Here is a 15,519-nt window from a genome sequence, read left to right as displayed (position 1 = left end):
TACTGTCAAAGCAGGACAAAAATTTAAAAAAAGATCATGCAAAACAAAAACTGAGCATAAAAACTTGACTTTCTCCTGTTTTCTAAATACTCTTCAAGTGATAGACTTAAGGAAACCAACTGATGAAACAAGTGCAGGAAGAAAGAGGTGTACTTAAGTCATGTCAGTGCATTCGAAATATTCTAGAGGATAATTAGAAAACAGTTTTGTAATTAATGGCTACTGGCACATGTAATTCTTTCCCCCCTTAGTTGAATACAATAAATATACCAGAGATATCACTGCTCTGTTTAAATGAAATGATTTCAAGTAACCAGGTATAAACTAGATAAACTAAGTAACTAAAATAATGAAGTGAGAATTACACAAGTTTACTTTCTTTTGCAATCTACTTATGCAGTCATTTCTACTATGCTATGTTAGGAACTCTGTCACACCCAGAAACGCGAATACCTAAGATACTAGGACTCCACAGAGATAGACTCAACATTCATGTGTTTCAGAACTTCCTCATGCTTAGATTTTTAACTGAGATTTCAAAATGATACATTGTACTATTACTTCAATTTTTTAGCAGCTAACTGAATGAACTTGTCCAGCATCAATGACTTCCTGCAGTTTGTCAAATTTGTTGAAAAGATGAGCGTAGTACTTTAATGGGACATACTGAAATAATCAGTTATACAGTCTATAACACCAAAACTAGTCACCTCTTACTCACAGACTTTGATCAGTAGAACAAAACCAAAATTCATTGAGTTTGGAACTCTTGTTTGTAAATTCACATATTATAGACTTCACAGAAAGTGGAAACTACTGAATAAAGTGTTGCAGAAGAAACTACAGTAGTAGTTTTTTGTAAAACATCATAATAATTACACATGAATTCTAGTAGTGACACAAGCATCATCACCTCCTCTATTTCTGCGCAGACAAGTTCTACAGACATGCTCTTTTCATTCGGTATCAACAGTACCTGCCAGCAAGCTATCCTAAATTGCTTACATTAAGTTCTATTTGTGTTTATAGCACCTTCCCTTACAGAGCTAATGCAGGTCTCCTATTCCTGTTTCAGAGAAGCATGCATATCCATGTGTCTCAGAGAAGTACATCACACAAGTATTTGAAGTTCAGGTGTTCTTTTCAACCTGAGCCTATGTATGACATGATTCAGACATGCAGGAAAAAACTATGGAGCAGAAAATAATTACTAGTAAAGGCAAATATAACATACAAATCTTTCACTGAGAGTTAATAATGGAGTTTACATGCATCTACTAAATAACCAGAACCATGGTGCAGATTAGTAACAAAACCTAATTGATCTGCGCACACTTCAAAAATTACTGAGCAGCAGTAACAATGAACCACAGCATCCAGTCCCATTTACATGGATTTCTTGTGAAGTACATTTTACTTCAAGTAAAGCACGAAATTTCTCTATTTTGTTAAGACATGTTTTTTGACGTGAATTCTCACCATTAAAAGCTTATCTGTATTTTTACTATGCGAATTTTCATATTAAAATTTAACCTGTAGATAAACGAACCGTAAATTAAGAGAGCCACCAACGTCCTGGTTACTCTATCACTAGGTCAGACTATGAACTCCTGCTCAATATGCTTCAAAATTAGATAGGACACAATACAGAGGAGAGAACATGCTGACTTACCCACTATAATGTGTTTTCACTCTGATGAAGTCTTTGTTCAAGTCAATTTTTGAGCCCATTCTGCTAGGCATGGTCTGTATTTAGGAGTCTAAATGTAGTTATAGATATAAAGAAATAAGTTCATTCAAGACAGACAGCTCTAGTTCTAAAGTGAACAGCTCCACATGTGAAATAAGTTTCTCCTCCAGATGATTTTCAGTCCAGCTGCACAGAAAGAAAACCAGAATATGGATGAATATACACACACTCTACTACACAAACGAGTTGTGTCAAACTTTATAAACACAAATAGCTTTACATAGAACAGCAAGAAATCAAAAGGAAAATAATCAAGACCATTGACACGCACAGAAATTAAATGACACCAGTTAAAAATACCCTACATGATTTAGTTTTACAGAAATATCCCAAGCATTTAAGGATTTTTTTTTAAATAAAGCATTCAACAGTTCCCTCTTTGCCAAAAATAACTCCAAAGAAATCTTTACTTATTCATCAACACAGCTTCTGGCTCTTTTCTTCCAAAGAGTAGAGTATTTTTGTTCAAAATAGTTTTTATATACATGGCAGACTGCTATCAATTAGTGTTGGTTACAAATTTACCCAAGAAAAGCAGAAGAGGAACTCCGAGGGGTAATTTAAGAATTTAAGTTAACTTTACAGGCTGATAAACACCTTGTTTATTACTCCTTCCCTTACAGATATGCACACACATATATATACATATTCAGACAGCCCCCTAGCCCCCCTGCCAGGGAAGCAGGGCCATAGGTACCAGGGGCTGCTCCTTCCTCTCACCTGCTCCGACCGAGGGAGGTCCCACCGGTGCCGCTTCCCTCAGCGAACCGGCCGGCGCAGGGGACGCCCGGAACCTGAGGGGGACGGGGCCCGGCTCTCCGCCCGCGTTCTAGAGGCGCCCGGCTGCACCTCCACGGCCTGAAGTTGCTCAAAGTCCCGCGAGGAAGTTTAGGCTCAGACTATCGGCTCCCCGCCACCCTCACTGCGGGCGGGGCGCCGGAGAACGAGCGGCGGCGGCGGCGGCAGCAGCAGCAGCAGCAGCGCAGGGCGTCAGAAGCCGGCGGCTCGCCCGCGGTCCTCCCCTCAGCCGCCCACCCGCCGCTCCGCCTCACCGCCCCGCTCTCGCCAGCGCCTGTGGCAACGGCGCCACCGCGCCGAACATGGCGGACTAAGAAGGTTAGCGCCCGCAGCCAATAGAACACCTCCTACACTACCTGTCAGCCAATAGCAAGCTCCGACTCACCTGGAGCCAATCCCCAAAAGGATCCCGCCCACCCACGGCCAATCATAGGCCGGGAACCGTTACCTGGGGAGTAGGAGCCTCTCAGCCAATCAAAAGCGAGGGAGGAAGGGGTAGGAGAACACCTGCAGCCAATCGGCGGCCAGTGCGCCGCTCCCGCGGGGGCAGCGGCTGAGGTGAGAGGCGCGGAGGGCTGAGGCGGCTGGCGCTGAGGCGGCGGGGCCTCACCGGGCCGCTGCCGGCCGCATTCTGCCTCGGCCCCGCCGGAGAGTTTCGGTGCCGTGGCCGTGCAGCGCCTCTGAGACGCCGTGGCGGAAGAAGGCCCCAGGCCTGAGAGGAGAGTCGGATGCGACCGTTCCCGCGCTGTGGAGGCAGCGATCCTGCGCCTCTGCCCTCCTCGGAGCCCTCTGGAGAGGTAGTGAGTCGTCCCGGCTGCCGCAGGCCTCTGGCTCCCCGGTGTGGCCTCGCCGGGCGCGGGGCCGCCTGAGGGCTGGGCCGGGGCGGTGCTGAGGCGAGGGGTGGAGCGGAGCCCGGGAGCTGCGACGGCCGCCGCCCGGGGAGGCCGGGCTGAGGAGGGGACTGTCCCGTGGTCGCCCGAAAGCACAGCTCTCGATCGCTCACTCGTCAAAAAGCCCACCCTCAAGGAAACAAATAAAAGCCCATTCCCCAAAACAAATAGCCTGTCAGCACCCACCCCCCTCCCCGACCCAGTGTCCCGCCTGCCGCACCCAAACTGTCAAGATTGCTTCCTGAAAAACTGACTTCCACAGGAATGTAATCCCCTGTGAGTGTAAATACGGCATCCAGCCTTAGGATGTTTCATTCAAAACTATTAAAGCAGGAAAAAAGCGGCCAAGATAATAAAGAGGAAATAAAATGACAAAGATAAAACAATTCCAGACTTCTGAGTGGTCAGACCAGAAGGGAGAGAGAAAAACAACGAATATGTTGTAGCACTGTTGTTGAATTAACCACGGTTTCACAAGAGCAAGTCTGTGAAACGGTTAATACCCTTAGCTTTATAAAGTTGGTGTTTTTTCCTAATGATACTTTGATCTTTTGATTTCAAGCTGTGAATCGGTTGCGACTGAAGCAAAGCCGTCTCCTGTGTAAAGGAGATCGGGGGTTTGCCTGTTCTTCAGGTGAAGGTGTGGGATAGTTAACTCACAGAGTCCCCTAGTGGAAGTGCTACTTTAACTGGCCAAACAGCTATTTTCCTTGTGTACCTTAGAACGATTTTCCAAGCAAATAAGCTATCCAAGCAAAAGTTTGCCTTGGGGCTTTTGTTGACCTATTTATATCTGCCATTGGGCAACAGTAACCCACCAAATTTGAAAAATAAAACAAACCAAGGTGTCACAACTATTAGATTATATTTTTTTTTACTTCCTGGAGTTGAGCAGTCATGATCTGTATTTTGAAAATGGAAAAAAAAAATCAATCCTTAGTCTCCTGCTATTACCTTGTGTACGCCTACATCAATATATTTTTAGACACCATTTAGCACTTTCACAGTATCTTTATGGGGGTTTATGGATGTGTATGTGTTGGTGGGTTTGCATCAGTGTAGCCCTGAGCCTTCTTTTGGTGTTTCTACAGTCTACTAAAATACAAATAAATAATAGTTAACACTAGTTTAAGTAGCATTAAAGGAGCAAAACTTACTCACATCAGCCTAGATGTTTTCTCTGACGCCAAGGAAATGTGCCAAATGGTTTCACTTATCAGTTTTTAATCTGAATTATTTGCATGTCCACTGTTAATTTTATTTTAGTGATCTTAAAATATCAATATGGTTTCAAAATGGGCCTTAAATCTTCATGTGTTCCAGATTTCCTCTGCTTAAAATGGAGAACATTATGTAAGATATGTCTACAAAAGTAATTCTTTCAGAGCACGCTAGACTTTGATCTCCCTGTCACGTCAATTAGATGACTTCAGCTCTTTGAGTGGTTGGATTGGGAGATAAAAGGTAGTGCAGTTCTTCAGAACTCTCATTTGAGGTTTTGTATGTTTTATTGTTATTTTTTCCTTGGACAACTTACTGACGTCGGAAGATTAGGTACATTTTCAGTGATTGAAGAAAATCAACAATCTCAATAATAATTTTTTTATGTCTTGCAGACATATTTTGTAGTTGATCACTTGGTACGAATGCTGTTATTTTAGAAGTCTTATGTTGAGTTGATTTTTTATTTTCCTATATTACAAGACTGTTTAAACACTTGAATTTCTTAATAGATTTTTCCCACTTCTGGGCAGATGGCATTTTTTGGAGAGGATGTCAGCTTTGCTACATGCATTAGCTAATAAGGTTGTAACTGGTTTGAAAATGCAACATATTGTATGATCATTGTTTCTAGCATATTGTTTTTGAAACACAGTCCGAATCCTAGAGCTGTAAATCATGGGTGTATTCCTGAGCTTTCTTTTTTTTTCCTTTTTTTTTTTTTCCAGATGGCAGGGCATTGCACTAAACTTCTACTAAACCATCCTCAGTTTAATAAAAAGTTCCAATAGTGCTGTCCACTACACCTAATTTAGTTTTATTTTATTCCAGGTTTATTAATTTAATTTTATTTTACAGCAGGTTTAAATTAGATATTTATTGCAGTTAAAATTTTAGTTCCTTTTAAAATTATTATCTCTTGATATCAGATCTTTTACGCTGAAGAGCAGACTACGAAGTGAACTGATCTGTTTGAGAGAGAGAAGGCTTAAAAAAAGATTTTTTTCAAGTATTTCAGTTCTGTTTTGAAAATAAGTCCTATCATATCAAGCACAACAAAATAGGATTTTCCCATTCTTGCATTCCTTTCTTTATATGATGAGCTTTGGCAAATCACAAATCTCTGTTACATGGCCTAAAAGAATTTTTTTAAGAGATGGGATAATAGTGATTTCCTTACCACTATTGGTAATTAAGTTCTGTAAGAAAGAAGGAAGAGTTACCTCCTACTGGAAATAGCTATGCAGATTTGCCTTTCTATTTTGTCCGTGTGTCTTATTAGCAACCAGGATCCATAGTAGCCAATACTAACCAGGAGCTGCTGAAGTCTAGTGTAAGTTATCTTAAGGAGGACATACTTAATTTGCAGAGACTTCTTACTGAAATGTGTCACAATCTTAGGCTCTGTGTTAGCTTGCGTTATTATCCCATCACCTCATCTACAGTGCAGTTACTCCTGTTTTATACAGGTAGGGCCATGGTGATAATCTGGCTTCACACATATAATACTACATTCAACAGATTTATAGTGGCAGTGGAGAACACTGATTTGCTAAGGAATCTGATGCTGGCATTTCAACTGCTGCAGCCTGGTGGTCTAACGTTACCTCATTATTGAATTGTCTTTTTGACTAAAGGTTATGAACGTCCAGACTGTTGATTTCCAAACTTAATGTCTCCTTCATTACTTCATTGTACCGTTGCCTCTGACAGTAACTTTGAAGCCTGCATTTATTTGAGCATGTATATCTGCACGTTTCCAGCAGATGGCAAGATATTCCTAGGGAACTGTCTGGGACATAGTTGTATATACAATGCTTACAAGTGCCAGTTCTTTATTTTAATTGAGAACTGTTCTTTAAAAATTCGTTTAAAGGGAAAAAAATTTGGGGGGTTAATGATAGGATTAATCTAAAGTACTGCTTTAGGCATCAGATATTTGTATTAATATCTATTAATCTCACTCCAGTGCAAGGTTTTTCTAGCTGTATTTTCCTTTTTAAAATTCTAAAAAACAATTGCTACTTAATGGGTTTGGAAACTCTTAGACTACGCAGTACAGCTGTTTTAGTGCCTCTAACAAGAATGTCATAAGCTTCCTTATCTCTGTTTTTAGTTGGTGTCTTGAAAGAAACAGGCTGTGGTTGCATAGGAAAACTGAGTTGTAGGGATATACGTTCCTTGCTGTCTTGTCCCATATTTGAGAGAATAATTTGTGTGCATGCTTGAAAAAAATGAAGCACCTAAATACCTCACTGAATCCACAAAATGAAACCAAAATAATTGTTGTTGGTTGGGCTAGGCTGGACGCTAAATGAACGATAGATGATTGGTTCTGTTCTACCTCAAACCAGGACATTAATTTATTCCAGGCTTCACATGAAGAAAGTAGTGTCTTTTTACCTTTTCAGTGAAAGGAATTATATTCCAGAATCTCTCAGAGTATTTTCTCTACACGCACCACTCAAAGGATAATTGTCAAATATAATTTTAGACACTGCAGCCAGGAGGAAATTAGAACATTTCTGGATTGAAAAGTTATATAGCTTGGTGAATACTGTAAAAATAATTTGATATCACAGATGTAGTACTTGTAACTAGTATTTTGGCACAAATATCTACAAAACCAAGAGAAAAAACTAACAGTCTACACTGTTTTCCTGTTTGTTTTTAGGTTAGAGGGAACCATTTCACTTCAAGCTGGACTTCAACATAACCAAGAGGCACAAACAAATTTTATCTTGTCGTCTCTACTCATCCTCCTTAAAGTTTGTAAGTAGTGCATGTTTTTGGAAGGTACCTACTGCACCTGAAACTGATTGTGTGTGTTGAATTTTCTTACATTTTAGCTTTTGTGCCTATTATTTCCACCATGCATTTGCCTCTTTCTGATCTACTGATAGATGCATTTGTCTAATGGAAAAGCATTTTAACTTTTGCAAATAGCTCCAACATTCCTTTACAAATAATCTCAGTTCTTTTTTCACATTTTGATATACAGATCTGTTTGAGTGCTTGTGCTTTATATTAACCTATTGTTATTCTGCCAGCAAGAACTGCTGCAGAAAGAAAAAAAAAAAAAAGAGTATCCTAATGCTTACCCATTCATACTATGTGCTTCCACTTGTACAAGTTGGTATTTTAAAGATAAGTACAGACCCAAAAAATGTGAGTCTGTGAATCCAGGCTGCAAACAATGGGAGAGAGATTTAAATATGGTGCTGGGTGTTTTGGTTGTATAAAAGAAAGCTTAACTAATTTATAGCCATTAAAAAGAATGTTTTAATGTTAAAAAGCCATGTTTTGTATTCCAGCATATGAAGTTGATGCAGTTGGGTTAGTAAAGAAATATGGTGCCTTATTCCTGTGAACACTACTTTTGGTTAAAACAAGTTAAGTCACAAGTGGGGCAACTCTTTAAATATTTATGAAGCACTTCTGCAACATTGGCATTGTGATATTTACCATATTAAAATGTTCATTTAATGAAGAAAGGGTTATAAAATCAGATGAAGAATGTTTTGAAACAAGATATCACATAAAAAATAACTGAGAATCATCACAGAAAAGAAGATTTGTTGACTAGCAAGGTTTATTTTTTCTGTAGTTCAGATCACAAAATTGTCTTTGACTGATACTCTTGAATCCCAGCGTTTGAGGAACCGAAGGATCTTGACTGAAACGGATATTCACACTCACTAAGGAACTGTTATGGCAATAAAAGAGAATTTTTCAAGGAAATGTAATGATACATATAAAAATCTGTTAGAATGTCTTAAGTTAATTCAAAGTTAGACTTGACAATCAGATGATCAGTGTTTGACTAAAGCAGTCATGCTTATTGATTGCTCGTTGTTTTGAGATTTTCACATTGAAGTGCTTTGTCTTCACCTTTAAGACTTAATTATACTTTAGTTTAGAAAGTCTGTCCAATAACCGTTATCATGATATATCCCAGATCCTAAAGGGAAAATCTCTGCCATTTAACCCAGTAAGGACTACTGAGTTTAATGTTTAAGGTGCTATTGCTTAGGTCTCATTCCGGGAGTAGGAGAATTGCAGATTACTGAGAGAAACACTCCAGGTCTGCTGGTTAAAATGTGAGTGGGAGGCAAAGGCGCTATTAGACTGAAAGCATAACGTGAATTACCAGTCGTAGCTAGGAGGCTCTTAGCTCACTGTCACTGCCAGTTGATTTGTCTCTGCGCTCTCTCTGGCTTACAAAAGGCTTTCCTTTGAAAGAAATATATCTCTTTAGAAACAAAGGTCAAAGGTTACATATTTGTTAAGGTTCACTTTATTTCACAGGTGAGGAATTCAGCAGAGATGAAGACTGTTCTTGTAGTTTGGGAGCTATTTTTGCTATATTGATGTTTACACCTCCCCTTTCCACTGGTATAAGAAATGGGGAGGAAAAGCTCTCTATTTTAATTTTGATAGTTTAATGAACTCATAAAGTTGTGACTCAGCTAGGACCTTCGTTGCTTAAATGACTAAAACTGTTGGGAATGTTCCTACTACTGAAGGTTGTTGAAGAATCATTGCACTATATGGACTCCTCACAGAATAGATTATGTACAAAGTTCTTCTTACAAATTTTGACAGAAAGATAAAGAGTTGTAAGTTTTTAAACCTGATGACGGGGTGTCAGGACTTGCAAATTTTTCTACCTTTTCTTATATTTTTTTAACTGCTCTCTCCACAAAGTACTTGTATGTTTCTGACAAGGTTGACCAAAAAAGAGTCCCTCTCCTTTTCTCCCTCCTAAATGCCTCAATTAAGGCATCACTATGACAACTAGTTCATAAAGACAACTGTTGAGGGAAAAAAGGGGGCAATCGGTACTAGTTTTACCTCAGTAAAAGATGAGTATCCTGTTATTACTTGAAGTAGTGAGTGAAGATCTTCAGCTATATTAGAACCTGTCAACTTTCCAAGGTTTTAAAGATTTAGTAGGGATTAGAATGCTGATTGCAGACTATGAACGAAACAACAGGTAGGTGGAGAGAGATGGCTGCTGTCTTCAAATATGAGAGAAATGTGAGTAACTAGATCTGTGTCGCTCTAGAATGAAAATATATCCCCATAGAATGTCTTCCCTAGCAGATCAGACCAGCAACATGTGCAGACATGCAGGCTGCTCTTCAGCCTATTTTTTTTAACAAGGAAGAGACAAGCTATTGGTTCTACTGAAATCAATGGCAGTGAAATCATTGAATCCAGTGGGAACAAATTTACGCCAAATGCCACTAAGTTTGGATAAAAATTCTAAGGCAAGGCATTAATATGTTTTAACATAAACTGGAGTAAAGCATATATCCTACATAACATCAGAAATCACCATGGTAATTCTTTGCAGACTTTCTTGCTGGATTGAATATTAGTGTTTTTCTAGCCCATATTAAAATAGACAAAATGAATAATGTTTCAAGACTATTTTAAGTCAACACGCCCCTTGCTTGTCTTTCTTATATAAGATAGAAGCACCCAGAAGCTAACTCACTTTTGTTGACACCACATTAGCTAGGAGGATAAAAAATTCTATGGGTAGCCCAAATGACATACGTTTAAAAGCAAATAAAACCAAACCTCTATGCTTCTGTATTTTTTTTTCAGGATATTTAAATAACCTGTCTCTGTAGAAAGACAATTTTTGCCCACTTTCCTTTTGTATGTGTTTACCAGCACATAAAACACTGTAAATCATAGGGGCTCCTTTCTTGCTGCATAACCTGGTCCTAATCCTTTAGAAAGCAACGATTCGTCTTCTGAAAGATAACAGTGAAAGAAATTATGAGAGAAAGAAAATGAATGTTTTTACCATTGAAGACATGCAATTGTCATTTCAGAAGGTGGAAGCAAATGGTGAAAATTTTAAATAAAAAAGACTTAACCCTGAGGGGCAAGCTTTCACCTTGGTTCCTCAAGAATCCTCTTTTTATTGCTTTCCCTGGACCAAACTTAATTGTGCTGCCCTAAATTCCCATTAATGGTCCAGCCAGCATTCAGTTTGATTGAAAGACAGGCATTCTTAGTTCAAAATATTCCAAATCCAAGAAGTGTCTGATGGATCCTTCGATAAGCATGCATAGAAACACCATTGTAGGAAATCTGAAAATAATCATAGCTGACATAGTAAATGTTTCTTTTTTATAAAGTACAGGTTCAATTTTAAAATACTATATGCACTATAGTTTACAAGCAATATCTAGAATCCTCCTGCCTTTCATATATATACATATGTGAGCTTGTATATGTGAAAGTTGCTCACACAACTTGGAAAGATGAGGGTAGGATAATCTTAAATATATCTATAAAAAAACGTGGTAAGTTTAAGAAGTACAGAAATAGATCTTTTGTGTTTGTCTAACTCGGAAAGATATGTAGCAATAAAGGAAGAACCGTCTGGATGGACTATTACACCAGATGTTTTATAGATTACTCTCTATTTCATCACTCAATCTTTATTTAATCTTAAGACTGTAGTAATTGTAATACTGGAATAGCTCAATGGCCTATATATTGTTTTGCTACTTCCAGCTACACCTGTTCCACATACCTACCCCTTAAAGCTGGCCAATTATTTATTATTATGTAAAGAAAAATGTCTTCCTTACCCCATCTGGTTATTTCTTCATCAAGTAAAATAAAAGTATTTTTACACAAAGAACCAACTCAAAACCCAACCAAACCCCCTTCATCTATTTGCAATAAAGTAAACTGAACCAACAAATTAAGGAATGTAACTGTAGAGGTAACTTTCTATTCAATAAAATACTGCATCCTAATGCAAAGGTGGCACAGAGGGCAATATTTTGTTTATGAAAGTTCCCAAGGAACACAAACTGTATGAGAAATCTTCTTACCTTAACCAGAAGATAATTGTTCACTATTGGTTAATGTTTTATGGTTACTACAGGAATATAAAAACTGTTTAAAAGTAATCAGGAAATAAAGAATGCACAGTCAGTTTCATAATACAAATATTTGTTTACATCCCCTGTCCCTTAATGCATCTGTAGGACACTATCAGAAATCTTCTTCTTATCAGGTGAAATCTGGACTAGTTGCAGGGCTAATTATTGCTGAACAACTTAGTTTCAAGGCCTGAAAGATATTTGTTACCTATTTCAAATATTCTTTACCTTTCTGAGCACCTTTCTCCTTACTATCTTAAAGCATTATTCCAATTAAGTATTTAAACAGTTCTGAAAAGACAAGTTAAAATATTTTTGGTGAATCCCCTCATGGAAATTTCATAGGCTGTGTCTACACAGGGAAGTTCTGCCAGTAGCTTGCATGCTCTTTTCTGTGTGAGCTGAAATGAGAGTACTGTCAAAAGGAGCGTGTGAAACTCATTTGGTTAAATCAGTACAACTATTTTGTGTAGATGAGACCGTCAAGTATAAAATCACTTTGGTTTGTGACGTTGTCTGGTTTTGCTCCACTTGAGAACACAAAGAAGAATGCTTGAAAGCGCTGAGCATTACTGATCTCAGCAAAAGACACAGATACTCAGCAGCTCCATGACAGACTCTGTACCAAAAGATGGAGACTGGACACCGGGGTAGAGGATCTGTCATTCAGTGGAATTAGTCCTATGTATTGGCTGGTCCTAAATTGAGAGTGATCTAGAGTAAATCTAAAGGTTTTGGATACCTCAGAAGTGAAGGATATTTGGATTTCTTTTTTTGGACCAATCTTTTTGCGGAACAGTGAACTCCCAATAACATCTTATTAGTTCTGTTGGTGCTATATTTTCTGACAGCCTGGGTTTGACTGTCTTCTCAGATTTGTTTTTACCGTGCAGGACTTAGTAACAGGAATAGCCCTGACATATAGCTGCTATAAGGAGAGAACAGATCCCTAATACATTATGTAACCATGGGCTTAGATCCTCAAATTCAGTTCATTTAAGACACAAGCTATAAAGACAGAAAGAGAGAGTGCCTTTCTCATTTCAGCTACCAAATCCATCCAAATAGACATATTCATTGCCAAGTTTTTGTTCAGTTTTCATTAAGAAGTATTAGTTAGTTATATATGTTTGTAACATCAAATAGGCTTTCAACCATTGCAAGTGTTTTAAGCTCCTATAACAAAGAGGGCATGAGGGAGTTGCTTCAGATTTTTCTTTAATGAAAATATTCTCAGTAACTTTCAGTAAGCCTTTTGTTTTCTATTCTGCTTCATAGACAAATATGCAGGGGTGCCATTTTCCTCCTAATGTGAAGTGCTTTCTTAGGTTAATGACTCCGAGTATTTAAAATCAGAGCAATCATTTTAAGTGTTTTGTTGTACCAACAGTAGAAGCCTCATTGAGTTAAATTGGTTTCGCTACATTATCTATTGGATTAGCAAACCAGTTAAGAACTGATGGGAGAGCTTTTACTTTAACTTGGATAAATGCTTTAATTTTTACCGATAACAGGACTATATATTAACCTCTTAATAGAGCTGTCACTGCCAGCATTACTTTCAAACAAATCATGCAGTATCTTACTCTTCTTCATCTTGTGCTTTCTGACTCTTCAACCTCTTGAGGCAGCAAAAGCTATTTTTTAACATAAATACAGAAATCTGCATAAGTGCCCCACGGAAAGCACTCATGAATACAGAATGGTACTTTCTTTCCTGTTGTCAAGGCCAAAGTAGAGTTTTGATAGCCCTTGGGCACTGAATAGGCAGGATTTCATTATGGGATGAAATCTCTGAGGTCATTTTGATTTTCCTTCTAATGCATTTTATCTTCCAGTTCAATAGTTTGAATGTCTATTTTGTCCGTTTTCTAGAAGCTCCAATTTCTGTATATCTACATTTTATTAACACTCCACATTTAGAATGATTACATTAACACATATCCCACTCTCTTTCTCACAGACACGCCAGTCCACAGAGCAGTACTCTAAATTGCTGAAAGGAATACAAATACTTTCAGGTATGGCACAGAAAAAGTGCCTTCTGATCACATTCTTTTTTTTTTTTCTTTTTCTTCCCCCCACCCCTTGGTGCTAGTACAACCCATCCAAAGCCAGGTTTCAAAAATTTAGTTTATTTCTGTTTATTAAGGGCATCATGAAAGTGGAGCTGAATGAGTATGGGGTATTGGAGTGCAATGAGTATGATGATTTTAAATGAAAAAAGTAAAGCACACCCAAAAGTACACAAGATTCAAATTTATGCAAAACTCCAATCATTATACCATACTCCTATACTGAAGTTTCTCCTTAAAATTGTTTGAATGGCATCTGACTTTTCTATTCATGGCTCTGGAAACAGATTCAAGAGAATCCCACTCTTCACAATGGAGGTGTTTTGTCTTGTGCTATTCATGCAAATGCAGTGACAGCAGCTGAAACACCTGTTCTCCTCTGAGTCACCTCCTTCCTGGAATGGACACAATTGCCATATGCATGCTCACAGTGCACGTTTCTGACTGCCTGTAATGTCTTGAGATTTCCCCCCCGCCCTTTATTTATGCTTCTGTCTACAACATTGTGATAGTCTAGCATTCTGGCTTCGGATTTTTTGAGGAAAAGATTGCTGCCACCTTTTACTTTGATCGGTCACAACTGAGCTATGCACCTTGAAGATCTGCAGTCAAACTACAGAAAAATTCATTCAATAAACCTTTTGAAGAAGCCATCAGAGCATGAAGCCTATGACTGTCTCCCAGATGGAGAAGCAACTAATTTTGTCCAATAACCCCATGCGATTACTCAGTTGGCTTCAGTGTAAGGAGTTATGTCAGGTGCACAATTACAAACTATTACTGTTGAAGTAATTAGATTAGACACTGCCTTTATAATATCTGCAGCTGCCTTCCTGCTAATTACTCTAAATAATCAGCCGCTGCACACTAGAGGGACTAGGTCAATGCTTTGTTCTCTGCTCTTTAATAACTTTAATTCCAAAATCATGGATTATTTTCTTATGAGTTACACTCCACAGGAACTTGCTATGAGTATTTCTTCAGCCGGATTTAGTCAATAATTTCACTCTTAGCATTAGATACTAACCCTGACAGGCAATGAAATAAACTAATAGCTAGAGAAACCAGCAGGATACAAAAAGGTTAGACTCTGCTTTCACAGCAGTAATTAATCTACTGATTTTACAACAAAGATTATTTCTGATTTATGCAAGTATAACGAGAAGAGTAAGGCACTATGGCCTTTCTAAATAGTGTAGTACTCTTGCGGTGATACAAAGTGCTGCACAGAATGTTTCAGACCTGCCTACCATCTTGCATTGCCAATGAATGTGCATCATCCAAGAGTTACATTTAAACTTCCTTGATTCTGAGGCCAGACAAGAATTAGATAAGATGTACATTGAAAAGGCTCAGTTTTTAGCTGAAAGGAGAGGTAGAAAAGGGAGTTAAGATATGTCAAGGACCTGAGCCAGGATCATGGAAAAAGCAACAACTTGGTAAGGAAAACGCATTGTAAAGTCACGCTTCTGACGGTTTTATTCCACTCTGCACTTAATCATTATATAAAACAGTAAGAATGATTCAGAAGAGAGCAGGAGGGGTTGAACATCCTTTGTGAGAAAGTGATTATGACCAAAAACATGCTTAGAAAAAAAAAGGAACGTATATTTCTGCATTTCATCAGCATCAGGAACAAGCACCAAGAAAAATAAAAAAGAAACAGGAGAAGCAGAATTAAAAAGAAAAGCCTGATTACCTGCGTGTATTGAAGGAGATGCAGAATTTAATTAGCTTCCTGGATAAGGTGAAAGTTGAGTGATACTTTGCTTTAATTCAGTATGTGAAATTCTCAGAAACTCTGGTAAATAGCACCACATAAGTACTAATTGGACAGACTTACCTAGTTGGAGAATAAGAGTTTCTGC

At 38.4% G+C, this 15,519-nt stretch overlaps 1 protein-coding gene across 2 annotated transcripts in view; it reads right to left on the bottom strand.

The window, feature by feature from the left end:
- The window catches only part of PRKCZ (protein kinase C zeta), a 55,104-nt gene extending 51,699 nt beyond the window's left edge, over window positions 1–3,405 (bottom strand). Inside the window, exons 1-2 of one of the 2 annotated variants that reach the window (XM_074609644.1) lie at window positions 2,997–3,405; window positions 1,673–1,876 (exon numbers count right to left, since the gene is read on the bottom strand). In XM_074609644.1, the coding sequence (XP_074465745.1) occupies window positions 1,673–1,743 (71 nt within the window). In that variant the 5' untranslated portion in view covers window positions 1,744–1,876; window positions 2,997–3,405. Of the gene's footprint in view, window positions 1–1,672; window positions 1,877–2,470 lie in introns of both variants that reach the window. The other variant, XM_074609645.1, reaches the window with a different exon arrangement.
- Window positions 3,406–15,519: the final 12,114 nt, after the last annotated feature.

This window comes from Larus michahellis, chromosome 16 (assembly GCF_964199755.1).
Source record: "Larus michahellis chromosome 16, bLarMic1.1, whole genome shotgun sequence".
Lineage (NCBI taxonomy): Eukaryota > Metazoa > Chordata > Aves > Charadriiformes > Laridae > Larus > Larus michahellis.
Note: the sequence above shows the minus strand (reverse complement) of the source record. Positions and strands in the feature narration are given on the sequence as shown.